This window comes from Adiantum capillus-veneris, chromosome 29 (genome assembly GCF_014529385.1).
Source record: "Adiantum capillus-veneris isolate H3 chromosome 29, ASM1452938v2, whole genome shotgun sequence".
NCBI lineage: Eukaryota > Viridiplantae > Streptophyta > Polypodiopsida > Polypodiales > Pteridaceae > Adiantum > Adiantum capillus-veneris.
In genome coordinates this window covers 110405560-110429974 of record NC_140959.1, presented here as the reverse complement: position 1 = coordinate 110429974, position 24415 = coordinate 110405560, and the positions used below count along the sequence as shown (strand labels likewise).

General features: G+C 43.3%; 1 protein-coding gene across 3 annotated transcripts; it reads right to left on the bottom strand.

Moving 5' to 3' along the window:
- Positions 1-15708: 15708 nt before the first annotated feature.
- On the bottom strand, positions 15709-19186 carry LOC147419749 (protein IQ-DOMAIN 6-like). 3 transcript variants are annotated; one of them, XM_086506108.1, is made up of 7 exons: positions 18917-19186; positions 18711-18827; positions 18268-18519; positions 17006-17233; positions 16823-16936; positions 16260-16668; positions 15709-16174 (listed from the first exon to the last, which is right to left on the bottom strand). In XM_086506108.1, the coding sequence occupies exons 2-7, from the start codon at positions 18795-18797 to the stop codon at positions 16092-16094; spliced, it is 1173 nt and encodes a 390-aa protein (XP_086362234.1). In that variant the 5' UTR covers positions 18798-18827; positions 18917-19186; the 3' UTR covers positions 15709-16091. The 3 variants fall into 3 exon arrangements, with proteins under 3 accessions (XP_086362234.1, XP_086362233.1, XP_086362232.1); XM_086506107.1 differs by having other exon boundaries at positions 15709-15940; positions 16028-16668; positions 18917-19183; XM_086506106.1 differs by having other exon boundaries at positions 15709-16668; positions 18917-19183.
- Positions 19187-24415: the final 5229 nt, after the last annotated feature.

Here is a 24415-nt window from a genome sequence, read left to right as displayed (position 1 = left end):
ACCTAAGGTAATAGAAAACTACTGGAAAAAATCCTCACCTATTATCGACTGGAACAATTGGTTTCAAAGGGTGACGAGCACATTTCAAACGATATGATCTACCCAAGGAAGGGGGGAATGTTTGTTGACAGTCATCATTCACTCACTCCCCTCTCAACCCTGTTTCCCTGACCTCTCAATCACCAATCTTAGGGAATGTATATATATAAAGCCTTATACTCACAAAAAAAATAAAAAAATAAAGAGCAAGAGCAATAAGTAAATGAGTATGCACAATAAAAGTCAAAACATTTGACCTAGACCTACACATTCACATCCGGTACATTGAAACAGAAACCTATGTCATAAAATACCTTTGATCCCCATCACTCGAGTGATGGAGGGTAGGTAGAATTAGTACGATAGGAGTGTTCCTGTTTTAGAGTTGAGTGATTAGCAAAGTTCCTTTTTCCCACTGATGCGCCTCCTAGAGGTATTCTTTGTGTTTCTTAGTGTGTACAGGAACGTGTTGCTGTTGTTAGAATTTGGACCTTCATGGGATCTTTCTCTCATTCACACTTCAAATCAAGCGCGACCATCGACACAAACAGGTGTTTCTTGTCCATTAGCATTGCCCCTTATTTTTTTTGCATCCATGTGTTTGTCTGCTTTAATTGTGATTGGTAGCATAATATTCATCGCATTTGCTTAGTATCAAACATTAAATTCAATGTAATTTTGTCATAATCACTTGACTAGGTTTAAAAATCAAGCAGTCCGACTAAGCTAGTTTGACCAAGTTAGGTGTTAGAGATCTTCTCTTAATACCATGGGGAATGCCTTCCTAATAATCAATGGTTACTTAGGTTCTTAATCCGATTTAGGCAGCATTGTGTGAAATGTACTATGGCTTTCTAGTGGGCTTGACCCTATTGACCTTTAGCTTAAGTATTATAAAGGGAGTTTACTAGTGTGATGAGCCTGGGGAGGTGTATTAGTGTTATATGACCCCCCAAAGTTACAAAATTAAAATGTTGAAAATGAACAAACAAAAAATAAAGTGCCATAATGTAAAATCTTAAGCTGAAAGAGAAATCTCAGCTTGATTGGGTACTTCACTCACATGTATCGCCTATGGTACTAGAGCCCTAGAGGTTCCCAGTATGGGCGCTTTTCCTTGAAAAGCAAAAAACCCAAGGCATACAAAATAAGCACACACATCAAAATTGAATCACTGTGAAAAGACTTTGGGGGGTCAAAGAAAAGGTAATCAGTCAGGCGATGATTTCATGAGAAATTCCTTTTATAGTAGCTTAACTACAAGGTCTTCTAGGTATAGCCTCTAGTCAGCCCTCGAACATGAAATACTTCGCTCTCGCTATTAAACAACTTAATTGACCAAAGAAAATTAAGAAGCTTACCCATGGTATTAATAGTCGATCTCTAGTGCCTTTCGATCGTTAAAGTAGTGACCCCAGACTTGTTTAATTTTTTACCTTTACATCTGTTTATGCATTTGATTATATTGCAATTTAATGTTTATTGCTGACAAATTGTTTAAAATTCATTACCAATCAAATTGTCTCCCTAAAATCGCATATGCTTTTTAATCGCTTATCAGAATGCAATTACTATGCCAATGTTGTTTGATTTTGCAGTGACTGAACAAGGCTAAGGACATTCATCTCAAATGCTCTTCCACCTCAACGAACGAGCTTCAACTCAATAGCTTCCGAGGACGGAATCTACATCAGGAAGGGGGGCATGTTAACCCTCACGGCTCACGGACACCCTATCACCTACGACGGACGTTGTAACCTACGACGGACATTGTATTATTTATTTGGTAGAGTCAGGTATCGGGCTTGTTGGTCCAATAGGAAAAGGGTAAGAGTGATCGCCGATGAGAGGCGCACTCTAACTGGAACATTCAGGGGATTAGTTGGCTAAGCATGGGCGCCCAAGTGTGAATGGGGTGAGCTCATATAAAAGTCAACTAAACCTAAAATTCGCTCATTCTCTCATTTGTGCAATAGAAGAGTGCTCTTGCTCCATCTCCATCTCCATCTTCTTCTTCTTCACCTCCTTGTGTGTGTGTGTATGTGAGAGAGAGAGAGAGAGAGAGAGAGTGGGCAATCGAGTATTACGAAGGCACGACGGCGGTGAAGCGGTTGAGCGTGGCGTAGCGGTGTCTCCTTCTTCTTCGCGGTGAGGAATCCTCCACGAAGCAAGCGTAGAGCGGTGAGTGACACACCATCGCTTTCTTTGAGCTTACTAGTTTAGGCTTGTTGTGTGCTTGGAGCCATTTGTGGCTCGCACACAATGTATCGGCAAGTTCCTTGCATTGACACGTGCGACATACGCACACACCCAATTATCTCCAAATACAAGTTTTAGTGCTTCATATATAACATTCTTGCTACAAAACATAGTAGGTATGACACTAAATGGAAATGTCTTGAACAAAATGTGCAAAACATGCATGAGGCAGCACCAATTGAGCCCTACTAATCTGGAAGCCTTTCCAAATTTTAATGAAGAGAAAATATCAAAAAGCATCTTCTTCTTCACACTGGAGAAAAGTGACCAAAATGTGGTCATTCCATGCTTAGTAATGAAAATTTGTCAATAGCAATGATCTTACCATATCCATCCTCCGAGGCCGGCAGTACATACGTGTGTGAGTAGAAGAAGATTCTGCGTTGCAATAGCATCGAAGATGACAATTTGGGAAGCATCATAATGAAGGAGTACGAGCGGAATTGTGACGCGAGAGAGAGTGCGAGAAGAAGAGCACGACGATATGGTGAACTCGCTCTACTGTAATGTGTAGAGCATAGTGAGTTCTTATTAGGTTTTTACAAAAGAATATGTGTACATACCTGGCGGCCCGCCCACTAACCTGGGCGACCACATTGGGCTTTATACCCCAACAACCTCCCACTTAAAGTCCAATGTGGTACTTTAAGTGTGAGAGAAGCTACTATACAAGCTAATACACAAGAGATGTAGAGAAGTGATGTACTACCCTACACCTAACTGCTTGCGAAAATGAGCAAAGCTCTCTGAGGGAAGTCCTTTTGTAAGTAGATCAGCAGGATTTTCTATGGTGTGAAATTTGACAAGCTGAAGTTGATTATCCTCGAGCATTTCCCTGATGAAATGATACTTCACATCCACATGCTTTGTCTTTGAGTGATAAACTGGATCGCGAGCCAATTGTATAGCACTTTGACTATCACAATATAACACAGGCATCTCTTCTTTGATTCCCAAATCTGTTACTAGTCGATTAAGCCAAATTGATTCTTTGCATGCCTCTAATGCTACAACATATTCAGCCTCTGTAGTAGACTGAGTAACACAATCTTGTAATCTAGAACGCCATGATACTGCTCCACTAGCCAATGTAAAGACATACCCTGACGTAGACCTTCGGTTGTCTAAGTCACCTGCATAATCTGAGTCTGTAAAACCCTTTACACTTAGCTCCTGACTCCCATAGCATATACGCATACTCTTTGTAGCTTTTAGGTATCTCAATATTCCTTTCACTGCCTCCCAACGTTTCTTGCCTGGGTTTGACATGTATCGACTTACTACTCCCATTGCAAATGCAATGTCTGGGCGAGTAGCAATCATCGCATACATTAAACTACCCACTGCATACACATATGGAATCTTATCCATTTCAGCATGTTCTTCCTCAGACACAGGACAATCTTGTTTGCTAAGTTTCACATATGGTGGCAATGGAACACTCAATGCCTTTCCCTTCTCCATATTGAAATGTTGCAAAACCTTGTCAATATACTATGTTTGAGATAACCAAATCAACTTCTTTGATCTGTCTCTCTCAATGCACATACCAAGTATATGACTTGCCTCACCCATGTCTTTCATGTCAAACGATTTTGCCATCTTTGACTTCAAAGCTGAAATTTCTTCCAAGTGCTTGCCAGCAATCAACATGTCATCCACATACAAAATAAGGATCAGCCAACTGCCATCCTTAGCCTTCTTTGTATATAGACAGTGATCGAACTCACTACGTTTGTAGCCTTGAGAAAGAATAAACTTGTGGAACTTATGGTACCATGCCCTCGGTGATTGTTTTAAGCATAAAGACTCTTTAACAACTGGCATACCAAATCTTCCTTGCCTTTCTCAACAAACCCTTCTGGCTGCTGCATGTAAATTTCCACATCTAAATCACCATGCAAGAACGTTGTCTTGACATCCATTTGGTGCAACACCAAATCTAATATGGCAACCAATGCAAGAAAGCATCTCAATGTAGTCATCTTGACCACCGGAGAGAAGACTTCATCAAAGTCAATGCCTTGTTCTTGCTTAAAGCCCTTGGAAACAAGCCTTGCTTTGTACTTTGGCTAACTATCATGAGCGGTGATCTTATACCTGTAAACCCATTTACAAGGTAGAGCCTTTTTGCCCTGTGGTAATTTAACTAGCTTCCATGTCTGGTTTTTATGCAAAGCTGTCATCTCTGAATGCATGGCCAATTGCCAATTCCTGAAGTCCTTCATTTGCACTGCTTCCTTGTAACATGAAGGCTCATTGCAATCAGTCAACATGACATAGTTCATAGATGGAACAAACCTATCAGGAGGTCGCGTGATACGTCCAGATCTACGCACAATAGGTGGCTCAAGTTCAGCCACAACCTGTGGTTCCACTCTATCTTGTCCTTGCTCCTCTTGAGCCCTGACATTTTGTCTTGCACGTGCAGGTCCATCTTCTTGGAAGACAACTCTTCTAATCTCCTCAACCCTCTCTGGTTTAGAATGATATTTGGCTTCATTAAAGTGAACATCATTGCTGCGGATAACCTTTCTGGATTTGGGATCCCAAAGTCTGTACCCCATCTCACCAAAAGTACCATAGCCTAGAAAGATGCACTTTCTACACTTTGGCTCAAGTTTGTTCCTAAATTCCTTTGGAACATGAGTATATGCCTCACAGCCAGAGACTCTGAGATGCTTGTATGAGGGCATTTTGCCTGACCATACCATCTTTGCCACTGAATCCTTCTGCAAAACCTTGCTAGGAGATCTATTTATAAGTGTTACGTATGGAGCCTGATTTACCCTTGTAATTTTATGTGGTAAAAGCGCACATTTGTACGGCCCCCATTATGAGCAGAAGCCATCGTGCGTGAAGGAAATCACTCACGGAAAACCAGAATTTTCACGGACAAGAATCAGGGACACTATAGAGGCCTCGGGGGCGGAGGCCCCCGAGACTTTTTTTTTCGTAGGAATATTCTTTTTCGCCGGAATATTATGGCCGGACGGCGGCCAAAAAGTGGTCGGAAAACAACTGGTCGATTGGCCGGTGGCCTGTGGTCGGAAGTCAATGGTCGGTGGCCGGTGGCCGAATTCAAAATCGGACTTGTCTTCTCAAGGGCGGCCACACATGGGCGGATTGGAGGGTCCGATTTGGACTTATTCGCACAAGGGCGGCTACACATGGCTGTCTCTCATAAGAGAGTGCAGCCCTTTTGGCCTATAAAAGGAGGCCATTTCTACACACATTTCATAGTGTGAAGTTGATGCAACGAGGTGAGTGTAAGGTGGTGAGAGTGAAGCAAGGCGGGAGCTCTATTAAGGGTTTAATCCCTTTGTAAACTACTTCTTCTTTTGAAGTGCTAAAGCCATTGAGTGGATGCTTTCCTGTGGACGTAGCCCACATTGGGTGAACCACGTATATCGTGTGTACTCAACAATCCGGTTAAGCTTGGCGTCAACGGTGGCCTTCAATGTTTCGGAGATGAAGACCACGGAGGACTTGATGAAGTCACTTGACGACTTCTACGGGAAACCATCGGCATCCAATAAGGTATTTCTTATGAAGCGCTTGTTCAATCTAAAGATGGCAGAGAATGGTTCAGTTGTAGAACACCTAAATGACTTTAACACAAACATAAGTCAACTTCAATCATTGAAAATCAATTTCGATGATGAAGTGCGAGCTCTCCTTATACTATCATCTCTACCGGATAGTTGGGACAGCCTTGTGATGGCTGTAAGTAATTCCATCTCTGGCACAAATACTCTTAAGTTTGATGATGTTGTGGGTGTTCTCCTAAGCGAGGAAATGCGAAGGACAAGCACAGGAGAATCATCAAGTGCTGCAGTATCAGTGGAAACAAGAGGAAGGCCGAAGGAGAGGTTCAAAAACCAAAAGGGTCGTGATCGCTCAAGGTGGAGCAAGTCACGCACAAAGTCAGTTCTTGAATGTTGGAACTGCGGCAAGAAGGGCCATGTCAAGAAGGATTGTTGGTCCAAGAAGAAGAAGGAGACAGAGTCTCAAGACAACAAGCCAACATCGGAGGCCAATGTGGCAGGTAAAGTAGAGCAAGATGCTCTAATTCTCTCATTAGACAATGTGTCTAATTCCTGGATAGTAGATTCCGGGGCTTCATTCCATGCGACACCACACAAGTAACATTTCCAAGACTACACCAAAGGTAATTTTGGGTATGTATACTTGGGAGATGATGAAGCTTGTGAGATTGTCGGCAAAGGTACAGTTTCTATCAAAACTGCTAACGGAAATGAATGGAAGCTTAAAGATGTTAAGCATGTTCCTTGTCTTCGCAAAAATTTGATCTCTACAGGACAATTGGACGATGAAGGTCACAACATTGCATTCGAAAACAAACGGTGGAAGATCTCAAAGGGATCTTTGGTGGTTGCCAAGGGAGAAAAAGTCGGTACACTTTACTTGTGTACTGTTAGCACGCAACCTTCAGCTTGTGCAGCAACTACAGAAGTTGACAGTGCGGTGTGGCACTATCGACTTGGGCATATGAGTGCCAAAGGAATGCAAATCCTTCAAACAAAGAAGCTTCTACCAGGTTTGAAAGAAGTGGACTTTGAGTTCTGTGAAGATTGTGTTTATGGTAAACAAAAGAGGGTAAAATTTCAAAAATCAAGAAATGAAAGAAAAAATAAAAAACTTGAGTTGGTTCATTCTGATGTTTGGGGTCCTGCAAGTACACCATCACTTGGTGGCTCATTGTACTATGTAACATTCATAGATGATGCGACTAGAAAAACATGGGTTTATGCCATGAAGAATAAATCCGATGTATTTTCCATATTTCAAAGGTGAAAAGTCTTTGTGGATAATGAAACACGTACCAAGGTTAAATGCCTCAGATCCGACAATGGAGGCGAATATAGCAGCCAAGATTTTGAAAGCTTTTGTGCTAGCAATGGCATTGGGAGGCAAAGGACAACCCCAAGGATACCTCAACAAAATGGGATTTCGGAAAGGATGAACGGGACAATCATGGAACGAGCACGAAGCATGCGGCTACATGCAGGCCTACCACTTGAGCTTTGGGCGGAAGCTGTAAGTACGTCTGTGTACTTAATCAATTGGTCACCCTCAACGGCATTGGATGGGGGAGTTCCAGAAGAGGCATGGACAGGTAAACCGGTGAATTATAAATTTCTCAAAGTGTTTGGGTGTGAGGTTTTCATGCACATAGATAGAAGCCTAAGATCAAAGCTAGATGCAAAGTCCAAAAAGTGTTTCTTCATTGGCTATGGAGAAGGAGACTTTGGGTATCACCTATGGAATCCTGAAGATGGTAAAATCTTAAGGAGTAGGGATGTAATTTTTAACGAACAAAATATGTACAAAGATTACTTGGAAAGAAAACAAACAAAAGAAACAGGTGATCAATACATAAAGCTTGAGGACGGAGAAGACTCAAGGACTGCAATCGGTGACAATGTGCAACAACGTCAACCTTATGAGGAGCCTCAACCTATTCCCCGAAGATCTACAAGAGCAAGTAGACCTCCAGAAAGGTTTGTTCCTTCCTTCAACCATCTCTTGATCTCAGATTCTGGAGAGCCAGAATCATACGAAGAAGCTATGCAACATGAATCCAAAGAAGAATGGACGAAGAGCATGCAAGTGGAGGTGGACTCACTACATCGCAACCAAACATGGGAGTTGGTTGAGTTGCCTAAAGTTAAGCGGGCACTTCAAAACAAATGGGTGTACAAGCTGAAGGAAGAAGAAGGTGGGAAGAAAAGGTACAAGTCTAGGCTTGTGGTAAAAGGTTTTTCTCAAAAGAAAGGTATTGACTTCAATGAAATATTTTCTCCTGTTGTAAAAATGAACTCAATTAGGCTTGTCTTAAGCCTTTGTGACTGCTCATGATCTAAATCTCGAGCAAATGAATGTAAATACGGCATTCCCTCGCGGTGACTTATAGGAGGAAATCTACATGCTTCAACCAAAGGGGTATGAAGTAAAAGGTAAGGAGAAAATGGTTTGCAGATTAAAGAAGAGCTTGTATGGTTTAAAGCAAGCATCAAGACAATTGTACTTGAAGTTTGATCGATGGATATTGGATCATGGATTCACAAGATGCAACTCGGATCACTGCGTCTACACGAAGAATTTGGGAGATGGGAAATTCATCATCCTAATGTTGTATGTTGATGACATGTTGATTGCAAGTGCTAACATGCAGGACATCAAAGACCTAAAAGAGGAGCTATCCAAATCTTTTTCAATGAAAGATTTAGGTGCTGCAAAGAGGATACTTGGTATGAAAATATCAAGGGACAGGACGAAGAAGACAATAAAGCTATCTCAAGAATATTACATCAAGAAGGTACTAGAAAGGTTTGCAATGCAAAATGCAAAACCAGTTTCTACACCTTTGGCTGGTCATTTTAAACTAACGAAGGATATGTGTCCAAAGACACAAGAGGAGATAGCCTATATGTCTAAAGTTCCATATGCTGCAGCGGTAGGTTCTCTAATGTATGCTATGGTCTGGACAAGGCCAGACATTGCACATGCAGTGGGAGTTGTGAGTAGGTTCATGGACAACCCAGGTAAAGAGCATTGGCAAGCTGTGAAGTGGATACTTAGGTATCTAAAAGGGACAACAACAAATGCTTTGTATTTTGGAGGAACTGATATTTTTCTAGAAGGGTATGCTGATGCAGATATGGCAGGTGACAAAGATACTCGAAGGAGCACTACTGGCTATGTGCTCACGGTTGGAGGCACAGTAGTAAGCCGGGCTTCAAAGCTGCAGAAAGTGGTTTCACTTTCTACCACGAAAGCAGAGTATGTAGCAATGACAGAGGCAAGCAAAGAAATTATGTGGCTTCACAGATTCTTAGAAGAGCTTGGATTCAAACAAGACAATTGTGTCTTGTACAGTGATAGCCAAAGCGCTATTCATCTTGCGAAGAACTCAGCCTTTCATTCAAGGACAAAGCACATTGAGGTGAGATATCACTTCATACGCACTCTTTTGGAAGAGGGAGAGCTAAAGCTAGGAAAGGTGCATACAAGTGAAAATCCTGCAAACATGTTTACAAAGGTGGTCAACAAGGAGAAGTTGAGCTTTTGCTCATCTTCAATCAGCATTCAAGGATAAGAAGCCAGAATGGAAAGCAGTCACATGTTTGGTTTGGAGATCAGTCTCCAAGTCGGAGATTGTTAAGTACGGAGCCTGATTTACCCTTGTAATTTTATGTGGTAAAAGCACACATTTGTAAGGCCCCCATTATGAGGAGAAGCCATCGTGCGTGAAGGAAATCACTCACGGGAAACCAAAATTTTCACGGACAAGAATCAAGGGCAACTTTAGAGGCCTACGGGGCGGAGGCCCCCGAGACTTTTTTTTCCGTCGGAATATTCCTTTTCGTCGGAATATTATGGCCGGACGGCGACCGGAAAGTGGTCGGAAAACAACCGGTTAGTTGGCCGGTGGCCGGTAGTCAATGGTTGATGGCCGGTGGTCGGAAGTCAATGGCCGGTGGCCGGTGGCCGAATTCAATGGCCGGTGGCCGAATTCAAAAGCGGACTTGTCTTCTCAAGGGCGGCCACACATGGGCGGATTGGAGGGTCCGATTTGGACTTATTCGCACAAGGGCAGCTACACATGGCTGTCTCTCATAAGAGAGGGCAGCCCTTTTGGCCTATAAAAGGAGGCCATTTCTACACACATTTCATAGTGTGAAGTTGATGCAACAAGGTGAGTGTGAGGTGGTGAGAGTGAAGCAAGGCGGGAGCTCTATTAAGGGTTTAATCCCTTTGTAAACTACTTCTTCTTTTGAAGTGCTAAAGCCATTGAGTGGCTGCTTTCCCGTGGAGGTAGTCCATATTGGGTGAACCACGTATATCGTGTGTACTCTCTCTCTCTCTCTCTCTCTCTCTCTCTCTCTCTCTCTCTCTCTCTCTCTCTCTCTCTCTCTCTCTCTACTCTATAATCTCTTGTGTGTGAAATCTATCTCTCTCCATTAAGTAATCTACTCAAAATTCCATTTAGCTACGTCTTATTTCCTAACAATAAGATGAACAGTTGTTGATACAGCTTCAGCCCAAAACCCATTTGGCAGTTGTGTATTAGACAACATTCTTCTGACCTTCTCTTGTATGGTCCTATTCATCCTCTCAGCAACACCATTTTGAGGAGGATTGTAAGGAGCAGTAAGTTCACGTTTTATATGTTTTGACTCACAAAAGTCCTGAAAGGCCTTTGAAACATACTCTCCACCATTGTCAGTGCGTAAGCATTTAAGCTTCTTGCCACTCTGATTCTCCACAAGTGTCACAAACGTTTTGAAAACACTAAACGCTTCATCCTTGTGCTTGAGAAAGTAAACCCATACTTTCCTCGAGTAATCATCTATAAATGTCATAAAGTAAGAAGCTCCCCCTAGAGATAGGTTAGGCATAGGTCCACACAAATCACTATGAACAAGTGCCAACTGTGTATCTCTTCTACTGCTTCTATGCTTATGTGGTTGCTGTGTTTGCTTACCATACAGACAATGTTCACAGAATTCAAAATCATTAATTGACAAGCCAAGCAAATAACCAGAACGAGACAAGATTTCCATTCCCTTCTTGGACATATGTCCTAACCGGCTATGCCACAAAGAAACGTTCGGCTGCTCGGTTACATTGATTACATTTTTAGAGACATTTGATACATAAATCATGTAAAGTCCTCCAGACTTTACTCCATGTGCTACTGTCATAGAACCCTTGGATATCTTCCACACGTTCTGTCCAAAAGTGGTGACGTAGCCAGCATCATCAAGTAAACGTGTGCTGATCAAGCTCTTTGTAATTGCGGGAACATGTCTCACATTCTTCAGCGTGAAAGAAGAGCCATTCTGAAACTTCAATTGAACATCTCCAACACCTAAGATCTCACATGTCTGCCCATTGCCTAGCCGAACATGATCTTTAGTGGTCACATAAGAGGTAAACCACTCCTTGTTTGGAGACACATGAAGTGATGCCCCTGAGTCTATAATCCAGTCACTCATTGCATTTCCATCAGATGCTGTAAGAAGAGCTGAGTCCATTGTATTCTTCAAGAAGTAGATTTCTCTTGACACTAGACTGTCATCCTCTGCAAAAGTGTTTGTCACATTTATTTCTTGAATCTTCACTGAGGACTAGTTCTTCTCACCATGGTCTTTAGCTTTCTCTTTGCCTTTTTCTGCTTTCCATTCTCTGCAGTCTCTTTTCATGTGACCCTTCTTGCCACAATGGTAGCATTCTATGTCACTCTTGCCTTTAGCACTGCGGGACTTGCTACGAGACTGATTCCTCTTTCCACCTTTGTACTTTTCTTTGGTCCTTCCGCTGACAACTAAGGCTGTTCCTTTGCCTTTGTCCATTGTCTTTCTATTGGTTTCTTTAGTAAGCAGACTTCCTTCTACACCTGCTATGTTCAAACCATCTGGAGATGCAGAATTACTCAAAGCTGTGCGAAAAGTGTCCCAACTTTCCGGCAATGTTATCAACAGGAACATAGCTCTAACAGGTTCATCAAACTTGAAACCTTGAGCTGACAACTGACTGTAGATGGTGTTGAACTCATTCAGATGATTGGCCATAGGTGTCCCTTGTTTCATCTTCAAGTCAACAAGCTTCTTAAGCCAGTACACCTGTGAAGCTGCACTCTGCTTCTCATAAAGATCACTCAGCTTTGTCCATGCTTCATAAGCCGACATCTCGTCTGCTACATTGAAGTAAACGCTTTCTGCCAAAGTCAGCATAATGGTAGAAAGTGCCAATTCATCCATTTCGCTCCATTCATCTTCGTCAATATCTTGTGGTTTTATCCCCTTGAGCTTTATAGGTTTTATCTGCTTCTTTTGTACCAACATGTGCCAAATCTGCTTCTTCCACAATGGGAAATTGGTTCCATCCAGCTTCTTGATATTGTAAAGAGCAGTGTCATGTGATCCAGCCATAGCTACGCTTCACAATAGTTTACTTTCCTGGGAAAAATTCGGCAGAGTTTCCCCTGTAAACTGACCTCTGAACCAATATCAACCTATCAAATGAACCAAGAAAGCTTCAGATTCTGCAGAAATTTTGGCAAAGTCTCCTTTGTAAAATGGCTCTAGTGTACTCAAAAACAGACCAAAAAACAGCTCAAAAACCACTGTCTCTCTGACACTATAAGCTGCAGGTAAACCTGTCCTGCACCTGTACTGTCTCTCACTGTCCCGTAAGCATAGACTGCGACAATGCCTCAACGTCAGTAAAGCAAAGATGCAATCTCAACTATCTAACTCACAATCAATACATCCTAGCTGTCTATCTAAGGGTGCTCGAGGAATCGCTCCAAGACCTGTATCACCGAAAGGATCTCAACATTCAAAAATCCCCTAGCTCAATAAAACCTCACTCGACCCTCAACAAAGGCTGCAGTAAATCTGACAATACATAGACTTCCCACAAAATCATACATCCACAAATTTCTCACTATATGCTGTAACCGCTGCGGCGGTTGTTTGCTGTGTGACTCACAGTCAGTAAACCCTCAACAGACATACATCATCTCTGACAATACATCCCATGTGGAAGTACCTGCAATGTCAGGATGAATCTGGAATATCAAGCAGCAAACACAAGCTACCTGATGAACTAGTGGATGTCGCCTACTACAGTCTGTGTGTAGATGCGCCCGTGTCGTATATGACACGCCTCCAAGAACTGTGAGCCGTCCTTCGATGTGTAGACAGCCACAAATCAACACTCTGGGAGTGCCGATATCCTGAGCACCTGCAGTCGTAGGCCGAAACCCCAAATTTGCAGAGTCGGATCTGCACCCGCCGAGACCACGTAGTCGAAAATGGCCTGCGCAGAACTTTGTCGAAGCCGAACGGTGGCCGAGATGACCTCAGAATGAAATTTTGAGAACACCCAACTCTTCGGGCTCACCCACAAGATTTGGGGCCGTGTCTTTGCCTGTCGAATCTCACTCCAATCTGAGCAGGTGACTCTGGATACCTGCAAATGCTGCCCTGAGCCTCGATCTGAGCTCTGATACCAGTTGAAGGAGTACAAGCGAAAGTGTGACGCGAGAGAGTGCGAGAAGAAGAGCATGACGATATGGTGAACTCGCTCTACTGTAATGTGTAGAGCATAGTGATTTCTTATTAGGTTTTTACAAAAGAATATGTGTACATACCTGGCGGCCCGCCCACTTACCTGGGCGACCACATTGGGCTTTATACCCCAACACATAACACCAATGTCGGCATGAAGAGCGTTGACGGTTCCTGTGAAACTCTTGATTGGTTGTCCCTCAACAAAGTCAGATGGGAATATATCTATGACAACACCAAAAACTATCAAGTCAAAAACAAATAACAAGCGTTTAGAATCCGCAACCAACAATGTTTTACGACTTATAATTTAATGGAAAATCTCTTGAGCTTCCATTCCTCGAGCACATGGAACGCCAAGAGTACACGTGTTGAACAATGGGCATTGTGCCATTGACCCTATGGTTCTTGAAACCAAGAAGTCTCCCCTTCCAATGTTCGTCGAGGTTGCGGCTGTTTCGAACTCGATGAGGCCCAATAGCTGCAAGTTGCATGACAAGTTGTCTCTCTCTTTTCTTATCTCCTCTGTGTGTGTGTGTGTGTGTGTGTGTGTGTGTGTGTGTGTGTGTGTGTAAAAGACACAAACACCCTTCTCTCCTCCGCACACAAAGATATGCACAATCTTTTTTCTAAATATATCTTTTGCTATCTTAAACACACACTCACATGCATGCAACGATGCACATATATTCAATCAAATCAAAAAACACACAGATAATAAAACGCACACAAATTGAGAAACACAAGAGAAAAAAAACAAATTGATAAGGCTCACAAAACAATGGATCCTTGATGATGTGATCTAGCATCACGAGAGAGTGTTGATGGAGATAACACCATGATAGTAAGGACCAAAGCCGTAGCTATGATACCAATTGTGAGGGTGGACCATCGCTCTCCAAGATCTAAGGTGAAACTTTTGCCATGGAGGATGTAACCTAAGCTTCACCATGTTGTTAGGGTTAGGGTTAGAGATATGAAAATTAGGGTTAGGCTATGCCAAGTGCTAGAGCATAAAGAGAGTATAGACACAATAATTGTAGTTCAAAGTGCAAGTGATTTAGTAAATGATAGCCTCTTAAATAGGCTTGGTAGTTAACATTCATTGGCTAAAGAGGTTGCATCCTTTTTCTATTGGACCATGTCATCATCTCATCCATCCTAGTAGACAAGGGATCTTTCCCATGTGGGCCACAAGTATGGGCTTACCCTAACATCTTTGACAAGAACTTGATGGCAAAACTTCGTCCTCATCTTTCCTCTCTAGATGACAACTTGGTGTAGCAACTAATGTTTTTTTCTTGTATAACAACGAAACTAACTCTAGAATGATTTATGGATGTTGTCACATTCAAATTATATGATACCATAATCAAAGAAGTTCTCACAAAAAGCTGATTTGATGAGTGGGAAACATTAAACTAGGTCAACATGTAAAGATCATAGAGAAGAGTGGTTATGACATCCTTGACTCGAGGGATTAGTAGTACCATGGGGAGCATTACCTACATTCACCGAAACTTAAACCCTATATACAAAACTCCTCATTGTAAAATTTGCCTTTTTTGCTTAAAAGATGCCCTATTGTACACTCATGTGAGACCATCGATAACTCTTAGTGAATCCCCCGTGATCCTTGAATAGTACAACTTGCAACTCAAATGGTTCAAGAGCTCCTAAAATAATTCTCCCTAAATGAAAATCCTTTGAGTTTGCTTGCATCAATACCTTGCCACAAAATGCTCAAATATTTTCCATTAACCTAATAGTATGAAAATTGAATGCTTTAGATTTTCCCTTTGTAACCCAATAACCATGCATGTGAGCCTGGTTAGTGAGACACATTCAGTGGAACAAAAGATTGCTGAGCTATTGTAGTCCAAACACTCCATATTCTCTCTATTTGAATGCGTGAGTCACCAATGGTAGGAAAGCTAATTAGTTTTATCACCACAAAGAAAGAAAGCTCAACACACAAGTGTGCACGCACACAATGGGGAGACCACCTCTCAAAGCAAGCAAGCACATGCACACAAGATCACAACCAATCACTTAGAAAGAGACCCTGACTTCAAAGAATACACGCAAAAACCATTTATGCTTGAAATTTCGGATAAATCCCAAGGAACAAGAGAATGACAAGCCAAAATGATCCACTCTTAACACCATGGCCTCCCTCTTTAGGACAGCACTACGTGATCAATCTCTCTTAGTAATGCCATTCTCCCTGACTTAACGCACAAAGACCGCAATTCCACATCATGCTTGAAAGCTTTGAGAAAGCTCACAGGCCATAAATACTTAATTTGGGAGCAAATTACTAACCTCTTGGGTCAAGTTTCAAAGCATTGAAGGATCTACAAGCAGGCACATGGAATAAACTCATATCCAGCTAAAACAAGGATATCTACAGGTAAGCATATGCATGCCTACATTCAGATAAAACCAATAGTCGACTTTGGATTGCCTTTCATCAATTGCCCATCGTTTCCCATCCATCAACACATTATATAAGCATTCACTCAACAGGCACCCATCTGTAACAAGACCATCCAGCACAGAAAACTGCCTTATAAGGCCTTGTTAAGAAAGAGAACAGGAAATTCTCTGTTTAGCTTGCTCACCCATTAGACCCGGCAAATTATTGCTAAGCTGTGGCTCCACACTCGGAAAGATTGTAGCTGCTCTTCAGGTTGAGTTCATCGAAAGACGGCCTGACTTTGAGTGGCACTTTGATCTTGGCCTTTGCAGATTGTGTGGCAGCCATATAACTGCGCATATGTGCAATTCCGCCATGAGATGCATTTGTTCCTATTGGTATTGGGTTGGAATTACCAGTGTATGCATTGGACAGACCCGACATGACCCCTCGCGAGGTGGGCGTCGTGCCTTTGCTTGAACTGCTTGGACTGCTCCCATCATGAGCATCGGAGCTCATTATCGAAGACCTTGGCGTTGTCTGTAAGAGTCCTTGTGCTGGCACATTAAGCGGCCCAGAGGATGTAAATCTCGGTGGCATCACCCTCACACTCACTTTGTTTCGGCGCACTTTCACCTCACTTCTTTGCATAGCCTTTCTGATGTCCAAAGCATCATCATAGTTTTTGAGAGAATGTGCATCGGCATCTTTTTGAATCTGGTCCTTGGAGCGATTCTCCCAGGGCTTGGCTGCCATCCACCTCTCCAACCATGTCCACCCCCAATGCGATCTGTCCGGCTCATACCCCCTCAATGTGGCTTCACTCAAGCAAGACTTGGGCCTCCACTGCAATGGGCAAAGCCAAGTTAGAATATACTTTAACAGAAAACACTGCAGAATCGAGAGAGCTATCCAGTAGACCCATTTTTTACGACAGAAATCCTACATCCCTGCTTAATCCAATGCATTTACGTAGACAATCAGACCCTTGTGCTATTACCTGATGAGAAAATGCATAAGCCATAGCTCTGTCTCTCTTTATTGCTCCTTCTTGCTTTTGCTGTAGCTTGGTTTGAATCTCCTCCAAAGTACCATTGCTATCACACCACCCTTTCTGCTATCAAAAGAACGGACATTTAATCGACAGTGCTGAACTAGCTAATAAACTTACAACTAGGCTTACCTCTGAAGCACGAAGTTGGGCTTCTAAGAGCCTTCTTTGATTTACTTTGTGCTGCACAGCAAGACCCTCTTCTGACATGCGTACACGGCGAGCTCGAACATGAGCTTGAACCCTCACCAATGCCTGCATGCAGCGAAGTGTCATTGCAGCCTGCTTTCTGACTTGATGGCCACGAACTAATGCTTGCAGTCGCACCAATCCCTTCAGTGCTTTTAAAGCTCTCCTTGACTAGGTATCACAGCACCATAAAACCATAGGTCAATAAATGCAGGCAATCACTTTACTTTCAATACTTTGCAAGAATAATCCTGCGTTTTTTTAAGTAGATGCTTTGAGTGTGCCATGTTGTAAGTGCTGAACACTACTTGCAGAAAATGATGTGGAGACATTGGACTCCTGCCCTTACTATACACACAACTTCGCTGTTCACTTGGGGTTTGGGAGTTTCCATGAAACATGAAATCATTGCACAGATCCAAGCCACTATAGTGCAATCTATCTTGAACAACTGTGATCGTGTCAAAACTAAAGGTCACAGAACAAGCACACTCACACACAGAAGGCTCAAAAGAGTCCTGAAAATAGAGACCCTTGATGATTATGACAAGCAAAGACAACCCCTCCCCTCAAGATTAATTTTTATAGTGCTCAAACAAGCAGCATAATCGTAAACGGTGTGAAATTGGTATGTCAGAATAATTCTAAGCTTGCTACAGCACTCTACCACAGAGAAGACCAATCTACCACCTTGATATGATGTATTTCAAGCTCCTCAACCCAATCACAATGAACCCTTGATGTATATTCACTTAACAAGTGTGCAGCCCTTCGTGTTCACTTTCACTTTCCAGTATCCATTTGTTCAGATAATCGCCATCACAGCATCACTCCAATGGCATTCCACTGAGCTGAGCTAAATTCAAGGTCGAACAAGTTTCAAATGTTCAACTCCTCACAAGCATGTGTAGATGTGTGCGAGACTGCAAGGAAAATCACTCTAGTGTGGGTAATGGCGCTAGATTAGTACATGCCCCATCACTAGAGAACTTGTGTGATTTACAGTCCTTGAAAGAGATAGAAACTGACTGGCAACATGCAATTGTGCGATTAATCATTCTCAACCAGATAATGTCTTTACATGCAGCTAGCCTCCAAAATTGATTTATTCAACCATTCAAACCAGCAGCATTTTCCTGCTTAGTAACTTTGATGATGTACACTAAATGTAGTACAAAGTCAGAGAAGGAGAGATCCAAGAGTACCAGGAATCCACGAAAAGCAGTTTGGATGCGAATAGCTGCCCACTCCTCGCGCATGGTTTGTATGGATGTGAAATAACGTCCTTCACATCCATTCCCATCTTCTAGGCCTGGGTGGGCTTCACTGCCAATTGCTGAAAGAGGGTTTTCCACTGGGCTTTCATCTTCCTGTTCAACTGTTTCTAGACTTCTTCCCTTCTCATTGGAATGCTTGAAGAGGCCCCATCTCCTTGATTTTTCATGTGAAGATCTTCTCTGTATGAGGTTTGTAAAGGAACAACCTATGAGCGTCTCTCTCTCTCTCTCTCTCTCTCTCTCTCTCTCTCTCTCTCTCTCTCTCTCTCTCTCTCTCTCTCTCTCTCTCTCTCTCTCTCTCTCTCTCTCTCTCTCTCTCTCTCTACACACGTTACAGCTGCGATGGGCCTGACGTACAAAAGAGCACTCACGTTTTCATCTTTGCTGTCAACTGATGTGGTTCTACTGAGCTTCTTAACACCCATAAGAGCCTTGAACCATCTCCCGGAAGCACCCATTGCGGAAGAGATAGGACAATTGTCGATAATCTGCAAAGAAAACCCGCCCAGACAAGCTATGAGGATGAGAGTAAACTTGCGCACGCACTCACTTACTCGCACACACAGAATCGGTCTACCCGTGAAGAGTCAAGGGGGCCTCATAGATTCTTCCATCGCAAACGGCGAAGGAGCTGAATGGGCCTAGAAGAAGCCCTGATCCTCAAGCTGAACTCCGACTTGATGGTTATGGCGAGACGCTAGCTTTGAATTTGCTGCAGAAGAGTGAAAGTTGAAGATGGTATATTGAGAGAGGGAGGGAATGCCCACTTTCAAACTTCGCTCGTTCCCCTGCTTGCCAATTTAGAAGCAACAGCCAAATTTGGTGGTGGTTACCCGCTGCTTCCGGTAGCTCTCAAGCTGCTGGAGCTAGCGTACAAAAGGGTTCTTCAACCTCTAGACTCTACCTAGACCCCCTTCCGCCCTTCCAAATTCAAACTTTTTTCCCTCTTTCCGTGCACCAGCCCTCTAGCACGGGTAATGCAAAAGCTTTTAAAAGTGAAAACCATTTGTTGATACTACAATGATAAAAAGCATCCAGGTATCTATACTTCTATACTATAATAAAAGGGGGAGGGATTCCGGCCCCCCCCCCTTTGACAAGTGGCCCATCTTGATGCATCCGGCAACAGAGAGAGAATTTAGCTGGGGAGAGTGGGAGGGAGAGGGCTTATTGATGGCTAATGAGGTGAGAGGCTTTCAAGTTTGAAGACGTCCTTCAGATTTATTTCGAACGAGTAGTGCTTCAAATCGAGAGAGAGAGAGAGAGAGAGAGAGAAAGAACTAACTCATGTGAGAGAGAGAAAGGCATGGGTTTGTGTTGAGAGGGAGAGGCGAGGGCCAGGCTTCTTCTTATATCAGGTTCTAAAGTGAGAGGAGGAGGGCAGGCGGCGACTCCAGCTTGTCGTGCAATATTGCAAGTGGGGTGTTAGGATGCATGGGAAGGGGTGGCTGGGCGCAAGAAGCCCGAGAGCGAAGCCATGGCCAGGATGAAGAAGGTTAAATGACACAAGCTAAGGTAAACGTGTAGGTAGCCACGATGACGAAGCTTCTGAATTGGGAGTCCATCTCCTGCGCTCAGTGCCTTTTACTTTATTTATCATAGTATAGATGCTTTGGAGGCCCTGCGAGTCTAGCAGGCTCCTGTTGCCACTGCTGGTGTGCAATAATGCAAGCGACTCTCGTTGTTGAAGGTGCACAGTATTGCAACCGAGATGTTCCTGTTGCACAGTCATGCAGTAATAGAAGTGGGCTACTCGTTGTTGTTGATGCGCAGTACTACAACGAGGCCTTCAACGCCTATAGGCCCAACCTACAACTCCTTTGTGATGTTGCAAGATGGACCTCAAATAGAAAAATGGTCACGAGTCCAGCTCCCAATCCTTTACTTTCGTGCTTTGGAGGCCGTGTGTGAGTACAGCTCCGGTTGGGGCTACTGGTGCACTGCATTACATTAACGGGGCTACTGGTGCACTGCATTACATTAACGGGGCTACTGGTGGTGCGCAGTACTAGAACCCCCATCCTTCTTTAGTGCCTTCGGTTCCAAAGCACAAGCTCGCCCTTGAATAGGAAAATGGTGCAAGGCCTCGGTAGGCAGAGAGAGAGAGGGGGGGGGGGGGGGGGGGGGGGAAGGAAACCTATAATTCACCATTTGTTTTGTGTTTTTTTCAAGGGAAACCAAGAATGGCCTGTGTTTGAGAGATGGTTGTTCCCCGAGGCACCGGCGCAGCAAGGGAGGGCAAAGACGAAAAGAACAGATAGGGACGAAAGGATTCCAAGAAATGGCAAAGAAGGGTTGGTTCTTCAGTGGTGGAGACTGGAGCAAAGAGCACCAAGCATTGGAGACTAGCGAAAGGATTGACGAAGGGATAAATAGAGTGAAGAGAGAGAGAGAGAGAGAGAGAGAGAGGTTCATAATGCATGTTTAGAAAGGCAAAGCATGAGAGAGAGAGAAGGGATATCCGACCAGCATGCCTTGCAACAAGATGAGACAACGTATGAACGCGCGTATGCACGTGCAATATCCAATGTGTGTGTGTGTGTGTGTATGTATGTGTGTGTCACTGTGAGAGAGAGAGAGAAGCGTAGTTGTCCAACGACCTGGCAGGTGTAATAGAGAGAGCAATGCGGGTTTCTTCCTTTTCCTCTTCCTCTTCCTCTTCCTCTCAACAAGCATTTTTGAAATAGTGGTGAGTTTTTGCACTACATTTCTCTAGATTTTGTAGGTTTCCTCGCTTTCAAATTTTAAATTTGGGAGGTAAATCTCAAAATTTGTAGGTGCGATTACATTAAACCTAGGTTTTTTTTTTTTTTTTTTTGAGAGAGAGAGAGAGAGACTCTAAATGCAGTGAGAGTGAGAGAAATGAATGGATATATCAACATCTTCAAACCAAAAACTCACAAAATGGTGAGTACCAAAAAAGATTCATTGGTGCTAAAAGGTACTTAGAGGCTATTGTGATATCCTCTATACCATGGCGATAGCTCCTTGCTCTGGCATGCCTAAGATAACAAATCCACATAGCACCATTGTGATAACCATTTTTTGCACTTTTGTGATATAGATAGAGAGAAATTTAGGTAGAGGCAAATAGAGAAAGAGAGAGAGAGAGAGAGAGAGAGAGAGAGAGAGAGAGAGGAGGAGGAGGACAATGAGTCGAGAGATAGGTAGAGAGAAGAAAGAGGAATAGGGATAGAGAGAGAGGGAGATTGATAGGGATAGACAGAGAGTAGGAAAATATTTAGAGAGAGAAGAGATTACACTAAACCTATGGTAAGAGGGGGGGGAGAGAGAGAGAGAGAGAGAGAGAGGGAACTTTTATTGATATGCTTTTATGAAATTTTTCAAGAGCGAGGGGTTTGAGGGTAAGAGGGGCCATGCTGCCGCCGAAGGTGGTGCCGTTTTTCTAGTCTATTTATATATTTACTCTATAATGGGGAGGCCCTTTCAAGGTCGCCACGTGGCGTAGGAAGGAGACTTGGAGAGCCTATTGCACGTGCCATGCCGAGGAGGGGAGATGCCACCGAATTCTTGAGCGAGAAGCCGGTTTGAGAGAGAGAGAGAGAGAGAGAGAGAGAGAGAGAGAGAGAGGCTCCAAAGTTAGAATTGTTGATCTCGGTGGCCAGGAGAGGTAGTGATGACACTGATCTGAGCTTTCACTTACAGGCTGCAACAGCTCTTCCCATCAGCTCGTGTCTCGTCTTTCTCCGACATTGCTCTAGCAAATATCCAGAAGGGTTAAAGTATGCTAAATCTCATGAATGGTTTAAGCCTGAAGGTGATCAAGGCACAATGGGCTTGACCTCTTTTGGTATGGATGAACTCGGTAATGTTGTGTTTGTGGAGCTACCAGAGGTGGGTGCAAAGTATGGGCAAGGAGAAAGCATTTGCACAGTGGAGAGTGTCAAAGCTTCAAGTTCGGTTTATATTCATGTAGGTGGTGAGGTTGTTGAAGTTAACCGCGGTGTCAAAGAATCTCCCGAGAAATTGAACAAGGATCCTTTTGGTGATAGCCGATTGGTCAAGCTAAAAGTGGGGGATCCAAGCCAATTGGGTTCGCTTCTTAGTGCCATTGATTATGAGGGACTTGTGGAGAAATCGAAGCACTAATATAGCACAATGGTTGCTCCAATGCAGTAGTCTGGTGCTTGCTCCCGTTGCTTGAATGGGTGAAGTGTGAGCTTTCATGGTCGGCAGTTTCTGCAAGGTATGCATGTCCCTTGGATTGTCAGCACACAAATGTGTAGATAAGTTTCAAATTGACCTTAATGAAGGTCTTGCATTTCCCGCTCAAATCGTACTACTTAATTATAGAAACGAAACCCCATTTATCCTCAAAAGAAAATTTGTAATGGAATTGGCCTATTAACTTGAGAGTAGCGGAAATTAATGAGAATACTTTTAAGAAATTACTTTGTGAGCATAGAGGGTGAACATAGTTGAAGATAACAACACAAACATAGCAATTAGTTAACTTGGCATGAACAATACTTTTGCAAGAGAGAGAATTTAGAGAACATGACAACATTTGAGGACCGGATTTATGGGGAGCCGGTCCCCCCTCCAATAGGCATTGGTATTATGATTTCTCCCATGAAGAGAGACTTGTTACAATACAATCTTTGTGTTCCTTGTGACCTAGGTGATGCAATGAAATGGAAAGCTTGATGCATCACAAGCATAACATAAACTTTAAAAAAAGCTTTAACTATCCCAAGCCTCAGTCCCAAGACCTCAAACACCTTCGAAGGTGGAGAGAGCTAGCCAGGAATGAGGGTAGGGAAGAGGAAGAAGAAACATTTCATAGGAGAAAGAATTAGTTCCTCACTTATCATAACTCTTCTTGCTAGCATACATAATAGCATAGTAATGAAGATGGAGAAGATGGAAAGCTTAAGCACTGAAGCATGGCTCTTGGTTGGATTTGCACTCCATAGACAAGAGTGTTGGTGTAGGCTCTCAACCTCTACTTGTTGCAGAAGGAGAGGGAGCTCACTTTGCACAATGCATAATGAGATTGTGTGTGAGTGTGTGTGGGAGAGTATACCCCCTAAGCAGCCCCCTAGCCCTCTTTGGTCGGCCCCCCTTGTAGCTCATGCTTGAAGCTCATTGGACCCCTCCGGGCATAAATCACTTCCACTGCATATTACACTCGTCTTGAACAATATCATATTCTGTACCATATGTGCCATCGTGAGTACCTGTAATTGCTCTATCTATGTCCACCTATGAGGACACGGGTAATGACATGCTAATCTCCTCCCAACCTATGCTTGTATAGCCTGCTATCCAAGCCCCCTTGACTATGCATGTCATCCACATGGCAAGGTCTTCCCCTAGGTCCCTTGCCCATGCGGCCATGTGTTTGCAAGACCCTCATCTCATGTTAGGACCCTTGCCCTGACACTACTCCCCTCTTGAAGAATAGTTTTCGTCCTCAAAACAAAAGTGAGAAATCGTTTTCTAATCACCCTAATGTTTTTCCAAGTGGAACCATCCGTAGGCGTATCTTTGCACTTTACCAATTTGGCAATCACAAGCAGGAGACATTACAAGCAACAAGGCCGGTAGCCTTGGGACAAGTGACCCCTTTCCCCTTTGAGAGAGCCTGGACTTGATAAATGCAAATACAACTAACTAAATCTCCTAAATTATCATTGGACCCCTTGGGTGGCCAACCAATAGGCTTCAGGCACACCATGAAGGTAACATGGGTAGGAGCTTGACATGTGCCCTTGCTGCCTCTTAAGGCTTGGGGTTGCCTTGTGTGTGTGTGTGTGTGTGTGTGTGTGTGTGTGTGTGTGTGTGTGTGTGTGTGTGTGTGTGTGTGTGTGTGTGTGTGTGTGTGTGTATTCTCTTACTAGCCCCTACAATATGGGCTCGCCCCCTCTTATGTAGGGATCGTTTTGACTTTAGGTGCTCAAGCACCTTACTCATCAAGCATGACAAAGCACTTCTAGCTTGGGGGTGTTCCCACAAGCATCTCAAGAAAGCACAACAAAGCACCTCAAGCACCTTAATCAAGCACGACAAGTACCTCAAGCATGACAAGCACCTCGAGCTTGGGTCGGGTTCC